This window comes from Neolamprologus multifasciatus, chromosome 23, assembly GCF_963576455.1.
Source record: "Neolamprologus multifasciatus chromosome 23, fNeoMul1.2, whole genome shotgun sequence".
NCBI classification, from domain to species: domain Eukaryota; kingdom Metazoa; phylum Chordata; class Actinopteri; order Cichliformes; family Cichlidae; genus Neolamprologus; species Neolamprologus multifasciatus.
The window spans coordinates 2,097,520-2,111,316 of NC_140460.1; the positions used below are offsets into that span (position 1 = coordinate 2,097,520).

The 13,797-nt window shown below is 42.9% G+C and overlaps 1 protein-coding gene across 1 annotated transcript in view; it reads right to left on the bottom strand.

Annotated features, from left to right (window-relative positions):
- Window positions 1–13,797, bottom strand: part of glis1b (GLIS family zinc finger 1b) — a 99,438-nt gene that overhangs the window by 47,370 nt on the left and 38,271 nt on the right. The window contains exons 3-4 of the mRNA XM_085151283.1: window positions 9,818–10,010; window positions 7,081–8,587 (exon numbers count right to left, since the gene is read on the bottom strand). Of these exons, the coding sequence (XP_085007409.1) occupies window positions 7,081–8,587; window positions 9,818–10,010 (1,700 nt within the window). The remainder of the gene's footprint in view (window positions 1–7,080; window positions 8,588–9,817; window positions 10,011–13,797) is intronic.

Below are 13,797 nucleotides of genomic sequence, written 5' to 3' on the forward strand. Positions count from 1 at the left end.
CAACACTGGCTGTAGGTGACCTGGATACTCTATTGCTGATATTGTGATACATTGTTGGTTATTTCTAAAAGCAAGAATCAAGCATGAACCGTTCAGGGAGTTTTGCCACTGTGGACGGTTGTTGTTTAGCTATAAACAGATCAGACCTGCCCACGCACGCACTGATTTACATGCTCTGTCAAGTGTGTGTAACTAAATAACAACCTTTTTCCTCCAAGCTAAAAGCTCACATAACATTCTGTCCTAACACATTTTCCTCCAGTTACAAAACCTCTACACAAAGCAGCTCCAACCCTGCCGTTTAGACACGTAAGCTGGTGACACTTTTTGCGATGAATGGGCCCAAGTCAAGCAATTTTCCTCTGTACAAACAATCAGTGAGACAAGTTGTGCAGCTGGATTCCAACCAAGCTGCATTTTTGGTGTGCCACTGGCAATTTTTACATCCGACATTTGATAAAGAGGAAGAAAAACGACTGTGAAAACTTGTTTTAGAGCTGTTGTGCAACAGCTGAGAAACATAGCGATCCCACTTTGACATGCTAACGCGTGTAGAAACAACGGAAACAGAGTTAAATGATTTGAGATATTAAACGTTGAAATACAATGAAAATGAGAAAATCTTCAACTTGTTTGAATCAGATTCTGTTTCAGCATATTAAATATTCTAAAGCATGAAAATTGGCGTTAAAATAAACAGATTATTTATGGAAACTTTAACCCACGAATCTGCCATTAGGCAGTTTATTGGTTTTTATTATTATTTCTTAAATGATAAACAATCACGTAGACAAGAAAAGATTTTACCCCGAGTCACTGCTTATTATTAGAATAACTTTATTGTAGGAATTTGTGGCCCAGTGTTTTCATTCTTCATCACTGTGAAACGTTTCATTTAAAATATAAATCTACTCTAATGTATATTTGTTCCTGTATGTCATCCAGCTCAGGGCTGGCAAACTTCACTAAAGTACATGTACCCAACGGCAGCATAAAATTCCATTTAATATTTAAAAGTCCAGTGATTATATTAATATTTAATCAACTACAAATGTTGTCTTTAAATAAAGCACTAACCACACAGATTAAGGAGGGGAAATAGAGGTATATTTTGCCATTGTGTAGATTGAGCGCGTGTTGAATACATCAAAGCAGTCTTATGTTGAGATCTGAACAATAAGGGAAAGGTGGGTGATGCTGGACTGGACTACATTACTGAGAAAGATTGACTGGAAAACTTTTTCGGCCTGACAAGCATTTGGCCGGGGCTCCTCAACAAGGAAAACAAGCAACATTCATCCATCCAGGGCTTTCATTTATATGCCAAAACATCAGTGGCAGAGCCCCTTCGCCAGCAATTTCATCATATGACTATCACATATGGACAGTGTTGGGTTACGAATAGCATGACGACTGGACTGCCAAGCAGCACCGCTGATATGACAGGAAGACCGAGGATGGCCACAGGATGGAATTATGGGTTTGTAGAGAGAAAGTATGTAGCTACCTGATGAACTCGTTTGCCTGGAGAATGAATGACAAAGCTAATGCTGAAAATTATTTAATGAGTAGCAGAGGGACCTTCAGATGAAGTGCTAAAAGTTGATCTCTTCCAGGTCCTTATTAGGTCCTGATTAGGTTTTTGCGTTTGCGCCAACTTAACAGACGAGGAGCTTTCTTTCCTGAGCACGGAGTCGCTCCTGACATGCTAAACCATTGCCTTTCTCTTCTGTTGACACTGATTACTTTAAATGAGCCATACACAGACGGATCTTCTCCGTCCATGCGGGACTGAATATGCGTGTGCAGCTTGCAGCGTTTGTTGGACTTACAGAAACGCAACATGTTGGTTTGGTAATTCGGCTTCCTTGTGTGCCACAGAGTAATCCTGCACAGACATTTTTATTTTGGGATTTTATTAGAGTAGCTTTGCAGGATTCACAGTTCAAAATAATCCGCATGTATCTTAAGGTGCACCTCATAAACAACAGGTGGACGTGGTTTCAGAGCTTAGAGCCATATTGGGGATGGAGGCACTTAACGACATCATACAGGTGCAGGAGTAGAAAAAGAAATTTCTGAAGCTGAGTGCTTAGAGCAGTCTGAAGCCTGAGCTTTTGGCTCGTTCATATATTTATTTGAGATTTGAAAGTTTAATACGAATACCTGCGAATGGAGTCAGAAGCCGGGCTCAGAGATTGTGGCCTCTGAAGTGCGCGAGGCTCATACGGGCACATTAATATCTGCGTCACTCGCCACCCGCACCCACTGCTCACACAGCTCCAGTTTCACGCAGCATTCAGAGGAAAAGTCGGGTCATGTGCTGAACCTCAGTTTTAATTAGCTAATGGCACTCCCTGTTTTATCTCATGCACCTGAGCTGATTGCTCACAAAAGACTCCATTTACCCCAGGAAACACACAGCATCTGCTGCAGAGGGACGTAGCCACTCTCGTCCAAAAAACAGTCTAGTAAATCTAAATATATATGTTAGCTGGTTTCACACCAGTGAAGAAAGAGGAAATTCCATGATCTATGCCTTTTTTCCAGCAGGCCTCAACATCCAACTTTCCTTCAACAAGTCCTTTGACTGTGTGTCAGTCAGAGCGAGCGTGTGTGTTGGTGTTTGTCTGCGTATACACACATGTGCATACGTTTAGAAAGAGCGCTATTAAGCAGCTAATGCTGGCTGGCTTTTGTCATTGTGAAATGGAAGAGCGGCTCTTTGACTCGCCTTTAGCAGCACGAAAACCTTTTTAAAGAGTTTTCTCTTTATTTCACAAGATCCTACTCAATAATAATTTTACCTGAAATACATAAAACATATATTTATATGAAGCTTTAATAATGTTTCCATATGAAAACAAAATTGCACTTGCCATGTGCTGTGCATAATTCACCGCATCAACAGCGTTTGTTCTAAAAGTCCTTCTGAAAGACCATTACTATGACGTTTAGCACAAACAGCTTGGAATAAGCAACATTTTATTTATGTTTAAAGTGCAGAACAGGGTTTTAATAGTTTTGCAATTTTCATTAGTTTTTATTTTTATTTAGTTTTGACTTCAGATTTTCAATTTTATATCAGTTTTAATTCGTTTTTACCAATTGTTTGCTAGTTTAGTTTAGTTTTTATTTTTTGAAAATCCTTAGTTTCAGTTTAGTTTTGATTAGTTTCAGTTATAGTTTTAGTTGTGTTTGCAATAATTAAGTGTAACAAAATCCCAGTTTCATCATATCAGTCATTCTGCTCATCCTTGGGTATGTTGCTATTCCAGCTACCATACTGCACCCTGGACAGGTCGCCTGTCTGTCGCAGGGCTAACACGCAGAGAAGACAACTCACATTCCCACCTATGGGTTCTTTAAATAAATAAATAAAGGCAGATGAACAACCATTGATACCAGGCAACTATAAAATGTATATCTTGGCCCCAATGAGACTATTAACTCTCGCAGCACCGGGTGTTCGTAATTTTGGTTCAAGTGAATTGATAAACTTTTTGAAGGTAATTGACTCACACAGTTGTGTAGATATCCCCGTCCTGTTGTCTCGGGATGCATCACGCTGCCTTGCCTGGGGTTAGCTTCTGTTTTCTGGGGATGAGGGTTGAGTGTGCTCCCTTACCTTCTCAAGCTAAGCTAGGTTAGCCTTCTTGTGTGAGCTTTTCAAGTGCACTTTAAGGTTTGTGGGATTTTTTCCCTTTAGAAATGTCCCTCATAATTTGTCTGTTTCCACTACAAGACACTTGCTTTATCCAAAACACAGTCATATTCAAAGTAATCCCAAATTGGACTCTGGCGCTTTCTCCCGACTTTTCCTGACGTGATTCTGCGCGTGGACGGAGCAGCGACACAGACGACTCGACTAACGTGCTGCCACCTGCTGGCATAATGAGACACAGCAAGAAAAAAATCTGGAAACTAAACTTCATTTTCACCCTTGACTCTTTTATGACACGCACACATCAATGAAAACTAAACACATTTTTGCTATAAATTCAGTTAATTTTAGTTAGTTTTGTGAACACTCATAGTTTTAGTTAGTTTTCCTTTATTGTTTTTATTTTTATTTCCGTTAACGAAAATGTTTTTTCACTTCTAGTTTTCGTTATTTCGTTAGTTTTCGTTAACGATAATAACCTTGGTGCAGAATGAATCCTGCATCCCGCTGCAACATAAGCCCCTTTTAAAACCATTTAAAGCGCACCAATGTTTTAAAACTTTATGAGCACATTTTTCTCCAACATTTGATCTAAACCGCTTCGCCAAACCAACCAAACAAAGAGCACAACACTGCACTCTCGCCTGAAGTCACTGTGCCATGCAAACACGCCGCCCTTTGCACACAGAGCTTCAGCGGTTTAAGAAAGATGTTTTCTGAAGTTCGTAGCTCCCAGTGCAGCCTTCAGACACTTCAAATCCACGAGGTCGGCCTCTGACGAAGAAGAACAATATCAAAGTCTAGGACCATGACAGGGCTGCTCTTGCTGGATATAGTTTTAATATTTATGCAGACACAGGAAAAAATGCAATAAACTAAAACAACAAGTGAATTAGGCATGAAACACAACAGGATATTGCAGAGAGATTATGTTGTTTCCTTTTCGCCCGTGTGTCCCTCGGCATTTGCTTGCCCTGTGCAACAACCCAGGGCTGGCTTTAATTGGAGCGAACGGGAACAAAAAATATTTTCTAAAAAGGTAACGCAACATTTTAAGAGCCTCAAATTCAGCCGTCGACTTATTTCTCAAACGGGACATTTGGTAAGATATTAGCCAGGTGACAGACGCACGCAGGGGACGAGGCACGACTGCGGCGCTGTGATCATGACTTTTGGAAGATGCAGCATGAAGCGAATTCTGTGCAGCTCCATGAAGAAAGTAGAAAGAGTGTATATATGGAGCAGGAGGAGGGAGATGTGTTATGTTTGGATGTCAGGCAGGCCTCGCTGCTGGAATCTGCCGCTAGAAAGATAATAAAAGGATTAGTCCTGTTGTTTCTAGAGCATTTGGTCCTAAAACAGAAGGTCTCATCTGTTTCCTCTATATGAATTGCTCGAATTCTTGAATGCCTTTGTCTATTGCGTGAGCACAAGGAGCACAAGAGGCATCAGTGCTAGTGGCAAAAAGTGCACGCACCAGAAAACAGAAAGAAAGAAAAAATAAGAAGGTACTTGAGACGTTTTTCAGACGCACACAGAGACACAAGGTTTCAAAGAGGGCAGAGCATTTACTTAAACGTGTATAGACTACAAAAACACAAACAGAGTTACACACACACACACACAGAGTGTGTTTATTTTCCCAGGGCCTCAGAGTTTATCTGCCGAAGTCCCGGATCAACATACATTAAATCCCAGATGATTTGATGTGTTGATGCAAGCTTTAAAACAATTCTTATTTATGTTGGTTTTTCTGGAAACCACGAGTGTTACAATTCATTGTGCTGCACATGGAATCAATACTTCCTATTGTGAGAGTGATTCAATGCACCGCCATCGCCGTGACTTTGTTTTTTCATGCAATGAGCATAAACAGGAGGTTAAGGTGAGTCTCACAGCGCCTCACATCCGCAGACAAAGTCCAGCGTCTCGTCCACACTGAGCCGGATTGTTCTCGTGCTCACATGTGGTAAACATCTCCAAAAACACACCTCGGCGCAACATTTACGCACACCTACACGAAACACGTAAATCTGCTGCGTGTCACCCAGACGTGCTGTGCCCGCTGTGCAAACACACGTTGCTTTAATGAGCAACAATAACAACAACAACAACAAAAAAGGGACGAATGAAAGCCTGTAATACAAACGCAACGCTGAGGCTGAATTAACAGTTTAGGCACGAACAGCAAATTACTTCCAAGTTTTTACTGAGCCGAGGAAGCCGAGACACTAACACCCCGGAGTGACGCAAAGCGGGGAGAACAGCAGTTGAGTTTGTGTCTGTTTGCCTTCGGTCAGCAGATGTGTAACAGCAAGCATGAGAATTAGTAGATTCAGCATGAATGTCTTAATTAGCGCACAAGGACAGTAAAACCAGCCTCTCCCTTTAGTTCATTTCACGAGCCACTGATTTATTTAGGAAAACAAACAAGATCTGGAGAACAAGGCGCTACAGAAATATAATAATTTTTTAATTAGCATTTGGATTTGGATGAATTCTTCAACCTGAAGAAGACGGAGAGAGATTCGGGTGAAGCCGGGACAGGACAAGCGAACGTTCCCGACGATGCCTCCCCGTCTCACTTCTCCAGACTACATTTCTCCTCATGTTTGCCTTGGATATGAATCCAACTCACTTAATACTTGTGGGACAGCTAAACTTTTAAAGCTCCCATTTAATGTGGGCATTGTTTGGTTATGTTAACCATATGCGTTGGCTTTTCACGATCTGAATCCCTTCTTAAAAAAACGAAGTGCCCGTGAAAATAAACACGGCTTCTCGCTACACAAATCGTGCACTAATTGTGTATTTGGACTGCATCGTTTTAAAGGTTGGAGGGCATTTTCCATTCGCGAAGGGACGCCGGGAGGTGACAGCTTGACACTGATTAGCGTGTTGATTTGTGCAACCTGAAGCCTTACCTGCAAATGCAACCGCAAATCTATTTATGCTGACGAAGCACTGCTGCTCTTACAGCGTTTCACATCTTCAGTGGAAGAAAAACTCTTTTGTTTTTTTGCAGGTTCTACTTGAAATACGGGAATTACAATCATAACTGTTTCTCAACCAAAACAAAATAAGAGTTTCTGTTGAAATTTAATCAGCAGTGAAGCAAGGCCAGTCCTCTTTTTTCTGGATGCAACATGTATCTTTCTGAGAAAAAAATCTTCTTGAATTACTGTATTATGTTGTGAAATATGTGCTTGTTTTAATTTAAACAAAAAAAAATCCCAGATGGTTGCAATTATGAGATAAACTACACTCATATTAAACTAATAAATACAACCGAAGACCTTCAGAAAGAATAAGAAGGCTGACTACGAGGGGATTTTACAATATTCTACGTATATGTTTTGAATCTTTTGGCTTTGGTCTGTGGTGGGAGAAGAACTTAGTGGTTTATGATGACTCACCATACACTTGTTGGGTTTCTCTCCAGAATGGACCCTCATGTGAATGAGCAGCTTGTAGCGTGCATTGAAGGGCTTGTAGCGCCGAATACAGCCAGCCCAGAAACAGGTGAAGTCCTCACCTTTGCGTTGGTCGATGTGGACCTTTTCAATATGTCTCACAAGCTCCTCCTGCTGCTCAAAAGCAGCACTGCAGTCGATCCAGCGACACACCTGTTTATCCACCAGCCCTCCTCCTCCGACTTCTTCCGGCTCGGGGGCTGCGTGGGCCACCGCGGGGCCTCCTGAGGTTGGTTTGAGTCCGAGGGAAGAGCCGGGAGTTGTCTGCTGGTTGTGATGGTGCAGCGGACCGTTGGGAGTGGGCCCCACATATTGGTGCAAGTGGTAAGGCGGAGGCATGGCCGATCGAGGCGGGTGGTGAGCGTGACGAAGATTCCCACTGCGCCCACTTAAGTGATGGTGATGATGATAGTGGTGCTGAAAGAGTTTGTCTTCGCTGGGAGAGAAGTCATCGAGCGGTTCCTGCTTGAGGACAGCCCCAGATCTTTGGCCCCCATCTGGGAGACCCCCACCCTGAGGCCCCGAATGCAGAGTCCCAGACATCAGGGCCCCGCTCATCAGTAGCCCCAACCCGTCTGAGCCTCCTCCTCCTCCCTCAGCTGTTCCTCCAGCCCCACGCCCCTGCAGCATGGAGCCCTGCTCCTCGCACAGCCCCAGGCTCAGCCCTCGGCCTTGCTCCGGCTCCCCTAATGACACTGAAGACGAGGATGAGGAAGAGGAAAGAGACAACAGGCAGGTGGCAGGTGAGGACAGCTGACAGCTCTCCTGTAGTGCAGCCTGCTGGGGGCTGCTGTGTGGTGGGGGCCTCTGGGGGGCTTCCCGTGAGCAGGAGTTAGAGGGTGGGGAAGCAGTAGAGGAGGAGGAGGAGGAAGAGAAGCCGGCGCTGCTGGCGTTGCTTGGCGAGAGGTTAGTACGGAACCCGTTGACGCAGGCGACCATCGACATCTGGGAGGAGGAGCAGATGATTGCGGTGATATTGATCTCCTCAGAAGCGGTGCCAACAGCTGATGGGGAAGCGGCGGCAGCGGCGGCGGTGGATTGCGAGGCCAGGGACAGGCAGCGTCTCTTCAGACTGCCAGCGCTGAGCAGCCGCGCTGAATGACGGGAGCCAATCGGAGACAAAGCCAGCGGGGAGGAGCCATCTTCATTATTAAACGGTTGTCCTGCGTCTCCTGGCACAGCGCTACCTACACCGCTCACTGCACATACGCCATTACCGTTGTTGCTAACACGCAGCGATCCAACCATCTCGTCCCTGGCCACCTCCAAAACTTGGCCCGCAGCGTGGGCCTGAAATCCAGCCTGAGATGAAGACTCCACGTTGGAGATCTTGTAGCCCATCGAGCTCTCCTGTTTGACCGGGTAAGGGAGAGAGGAGCGTGCGCCGCTGCCCCCACAGCCCAGGCCGGGCGAGGCCCCTGGCAGGGTCCTCCCGAAGGCAGAGGAGGATCTGCGGGGAGAAAAATACAAAAGGAATGTGAGCACTATTAGCTCAGCGCCTGCTGACAGACAGGCTGCTTCATCCTTCCCACCAACATCGCTGTCAGTGTTCTGCCTTTTCATACTGTTGTTTCATACTCGAATTTTCTTCAGGTTAAAATGAAAATCACGTAACGCTGAAAAGGTCCCACTAACCTAAAATATTCCAGCTCAGCCTCCCGTATCAGAAGTTATGGATGGACTAGACCATGACAAGCGAACAGCAACAGAAAATTGTTGATAATCCAAAGTGGCTTTTTTTAATGAATAAATGAAACAGGATCTTCTTGTAGTGAGGGGATATGAATGGGCATTTAAGACTAATGATAGAGCGAGGGGGAGGGCTGGATGGCGACTGAGACCGAGAGGCCACTGGCTGGTGTGTCCGTCTGACGGGCTTTGATGACACAAAGGGGTTAAACCCAACCCAACAGTGGGGATAAATAGGGAGTCACCTGTTTTGGTGGTATAATTGCAGCCTATGAAGGGTCACCATTTACAATACTGTGTATTATGGTGGGAATCTTTGCCTTGCTGAATGGGGAACCCAGGTCATGTTTCTCCATGCGTTGCTGTGATCTCCTACATAATCATTCCTGTCAGTTGGCTCATTATGGATTTTGTCCAAAGCCCCTGAGTGATGTGAGAAGAGCTCTCTTTTTCCCTGGCTGTCGTCTTTGTCTCTTCCCCAGAGCACGCCCAGGAAAAAACAGCACTAATGCTAACTGGGACAGGAGAAAGCCACTGGCGGGCCTTGTCATCATTGCTGTTAATAAAGACTTGACCCCTCTTCTTCTTTTTTTTCCTATTCAGTAGCCTCATTTCCTCTTCGGCTATACTGAAAATATTGAGAGACGATACGGGAGAAATGAACGTCTGTCCAGACGCTTTCAGCCGGATGGTTAAGACGAGAGAGAGAGAAAGGAGTCGGGGGAGGGAGAAGGAGGACAAATCCACTTCTGCCTTGACCAACAGTAGTCACAAGTTGCACACGGAGGAATTGCATTAGTGTAGCATAAATGTTGTACTTCAGTGTGTTTTATGAGGCCGCTGGGCAATGCTGCAACTGATTCACAATAGCAAACATAACGAGAACCATATTGTACCTGCGTATTGTTAGTAACACGACACCAAACAGGAAACATTCAGAAGTGGAAGTGGAAAAATATGATATCAAACGGGAATAACAGTGACACTTCACCTGGCGTCTTGATGAGGCCCATCCTGCAGAAGGAGGTCAGGTGTAGGTCTGCTGCACTGGAGGCTCTGGGAGTAAAGCCCCTCCGAATGACCCCCCGCTGGAAGCAGCAGGCTCTGCCCACATCGCATCAGGGGGCCCTCGGCATTGCCCAGCTCAGCATTCGCATCCTTCTCTGAGCAGTAGGTCCCGTTCACTGGAAACGGACAGAGATAATATTACTAAACAGTCTACTTCACAAACTGCACACCTTTTATCAAAGCAGACTAACACATGCGCTGCGCGTGCTGATATCAAGGTATGGTTTTAGCGAGCAGAACGCTGACCCGATGTTACTCTCAAATTAAAAGTTGGCTGAAGCTGAAGCTCAGTGATCTGCTGACCGTCCTGGAAAAAGAGCCAGCTGAAAATAATCAGTTTACAATGGGATCCATGCAATCACGGACATGTTGAAACTCTATTACATTATGGATATTCTCTCGAGGAATAGTTGTTGGCTGCCTCAACGATCGCTGTGTCGAGTGATACACAGAGAGCTCTTTGGCAATATCTGACTGGTGGCTGTAAGAATAACATATTACATAGCACATATTAGTGCTGGAGTAGCTAAGGAATCCAAATGTCATTTTGGAAAAAGAGCTAACTCAGCCAAATGAAGTGAAACTGTTTTATCTTTCAAGACCTTTAATTAAAAAAATATATATATATTTTAATTGTATCATTTGATTACATATATTTTTTTATGTTTACATTTATTTTCAAATCATCTATTTTGTATTTAGCCATCTCTGCACTGCATAAATGATATTAATTATCATTTATTATCACATTTTATCATTTATTTGTTTCACTGGCTAATTGATATTTTGTAACAAGTCTAATGTAAGTAGGCGGTGAGTTAACATAAAAATCAAGAGCTATTGCACTAAACACAAAGATGTTTATCATCTCATAAAAAATAACAATTAAAAATATACAAATAAATAAAAGGAGCAAAATTAATTTTTCTGACTAAAGAAAAAAAACAGAAAAATGTGTTAAATTCAAATCTGTCATAACCTGTCATTTTATTCAAATGTGTGTTTTAACACGTTTGACTGTCTAATGCGATTACTTGATGAAGATTGTGGCCATAAATATAATAAAAAACCAAAGAGAGGGGTGAATGTGAGAGGAGGGAGGGCTTGGTGTATGAGGAAATGTTTGTGAAGGGTAAGTCGATATCCCCACACTCGTGTGCAGGCGACTGCGCGTCCCCTGTTCCAACTTTCTTAACTCAATTTCTTAAATTTAATTTTCTGCTAACAATATTACTGATAATGTTATCACACACTACAAGCTACAATTAATAAAACAAACCAACTATTCTGTATGTGAAAGAAAACATTAAGAAGTTCCAGGAAAAAAAAGACAAAAAGCACGTAAAGGAGAAAATCTACTAAATGTAGTGAAGCGTGTAAAAATCAGGATTTATGAAAAAGAAAAAACAAAGGCGTAAGAAAGCTGTTACGACATTAGTAACAGATGGAAAGAGAACAGAAGAGAGAAAGGGAGGGAATGTTTTGGAATATGGGAAAAAGGTTATAAGAATGAACAAAAGACGAGAGAAAACAAGGGCACTTTGTGGTCATGTTATCCTCAGTTTAACAAACATATTTTCACATATCCTTCCTACAGCTGACGAGCCCCAAGTCTCCGCTGCGTTTGTCTTTCCGTGGGTCACGGCAGAAACACAAAGAAGTAGAGAAAAGGCAAAGCGAGCAACGCAAACAGTGCAGCATCGCCAAGGGAACCACGCTGCTTTCACTCAAAACTGTTAACACAAGGCGAGATGAGTTTCAGCTCTCGCCTGTTTTCAAGCAACACAAATCGCTCTGTTTATCAAAAGCTGGACCGCTCCACTTTGTTTTATTTCATTTATTTATTTATTTTTACCATTTGTTGGCCGAGCATCTCGCCGGTTAGTGTAAACAAACGAGTTTCTGTATGAAATCTTCAAGGCCCGACGACGTGAAGCGAGCATCTCCCCGCCTGAGGTTAGAAATCAATCAGGCTTTGACTGAATGCACATGCACTCGCACACATGTCCTAGTTACCAGCTTTTATTACTAATAAAAAAACAAAATACGAAACACGAGACAGTGTTCATTACTTCCTTTCACAATAATGATGTTTGCAGGAAAAGAAACAAATTACAAACAGAGATAAAAAGATAAATATCGAGAAACGATGATAACTTGTCTTAAAATTGATTTACAATAACAGGTGCAGAATTCATTTGCTGTTTTGCAGGACAGTCTAAAAAGAAAGAAAGTGCACCCTCTGTCAGTCCTAAGCTTTTATATATCAGGATATAATAAAAATATTTATGTCCTTTGAACGTCTTTAAATTAGGGACATAAAACCTGAGACGAACAACATAATATGACGTAGTTCACCTCGTCATTGTCGATTCAATGCAAAAGGCAGAAGCATTATGTGAAGAACTAAGTACACCCCAAGACTTAATACACTGTCCAATAGACGGTCTCGCATTTGACTTTAAAACACTTTCACGTTTGGCTCAATGACTGCAAGGCGCGGCGGCCCCGCGGCTGCAGAACAACACCAAGTCGTCACCCCTCCACCACCTCGCTTGACAATTTGTATGAGGTGTTAGGTTTTCTCCAAACGTGGAGCTGTGCATTATGGCCAAACATCTCTGCTTTCGAACTTTTCTGAGAGAGGAGGCTTTCTCCTGGCAGCCCGCTCAGTCTTTTCCTATTTGTACCGTCAGAGATGAAGCTCTTGGCTTTTTTACATTTCTCTCATCACTGCAGTCTGACCTGTGTGAGTTTGCTGGGACCTCCACTCTTGGGAAGATGTGCATCTGTCTTAAGTGTTTTCCTGTGAATAATCTTTTCGCTGTAGAATAATAGCCTCATAAATAACCTCCCAGCAGCTCACAATTCAAAAGGGTGTACGTAATGTTTCACATACGGTTTCTGCATTTTGGCTTGATTTTTGTGAAATAGAAATTGTCACAGAGCAACACGTGAAGTGTTTTTGCTCATCTGACATTATATTTACTTGCTTAAGGTTCTTGTGTGGCTCAAGGTGTTTAGACAATTTTTCCTGCACATTTTCTTTTAATATAATAAAAAAAATGTGCAGGAAAAAAACTCTTAACTACAAACCCAATTCCTAAACACTGGCCCGTGATCCTCGGGCCCTCAGAGGGAACCGCGTTAAAAACAGGCATGATTCTGCCATGGAAATCACGCCATGAGATTGGGAAGACTTCCAGAAAACACCGTCTTAAACACAGTTCACTGTGCCATCCACAAAGGCAGGTTAAAGCAAAGAAGAAGCCATGTGAACACTGCTGTCTTCTTTGGGCCAAGCTCTTTAAAATGGACGGAGGAAACGTGGAAAACTGTAATTTGGTCAGATTCTTTTTGGAAAATACGAGATGTTCAAAAGCCTGTATCTCTGATGCTATAGGGGTGTGTATGGAGTTAGCAGCCTGAACATCTGGAAAGGCACCATCAATGCTTAAAGGCATGTACAGGTTTCACAGCAACAATGCTAAACCCCAAACTGTGGCTATTCCAACAGTGTGGCTTGTAGGGCTGCCACAAACGATTATTTTGATAGTCGACTAGTCACTGATTATTTTTGCGATTAGTCGACTAATCAGATCATCATCCATTGGACGTAAAACGTACAGCTTATTGCACCAGCAGCATCTGCTCTTATATAACTATCATTAGCTTACAGCTGTAAGTGTTTAAGGTATGTGCTAACTAAAAATAAAGACAAGATGATAGTTTATTAAATTTTAATGAAATTTGCAGATTGTTTCGGTGAAGTTTAATAAACTCCTTGCTATCTAAAATACAACAGGACACCGGAGTAAATTCTCGAGCATCTCACACTTCTGATAATCAGCTGTCTGCTTGATGTTTATTCAGCTGTGTAAAAACTATAACTTTAATCTCAGC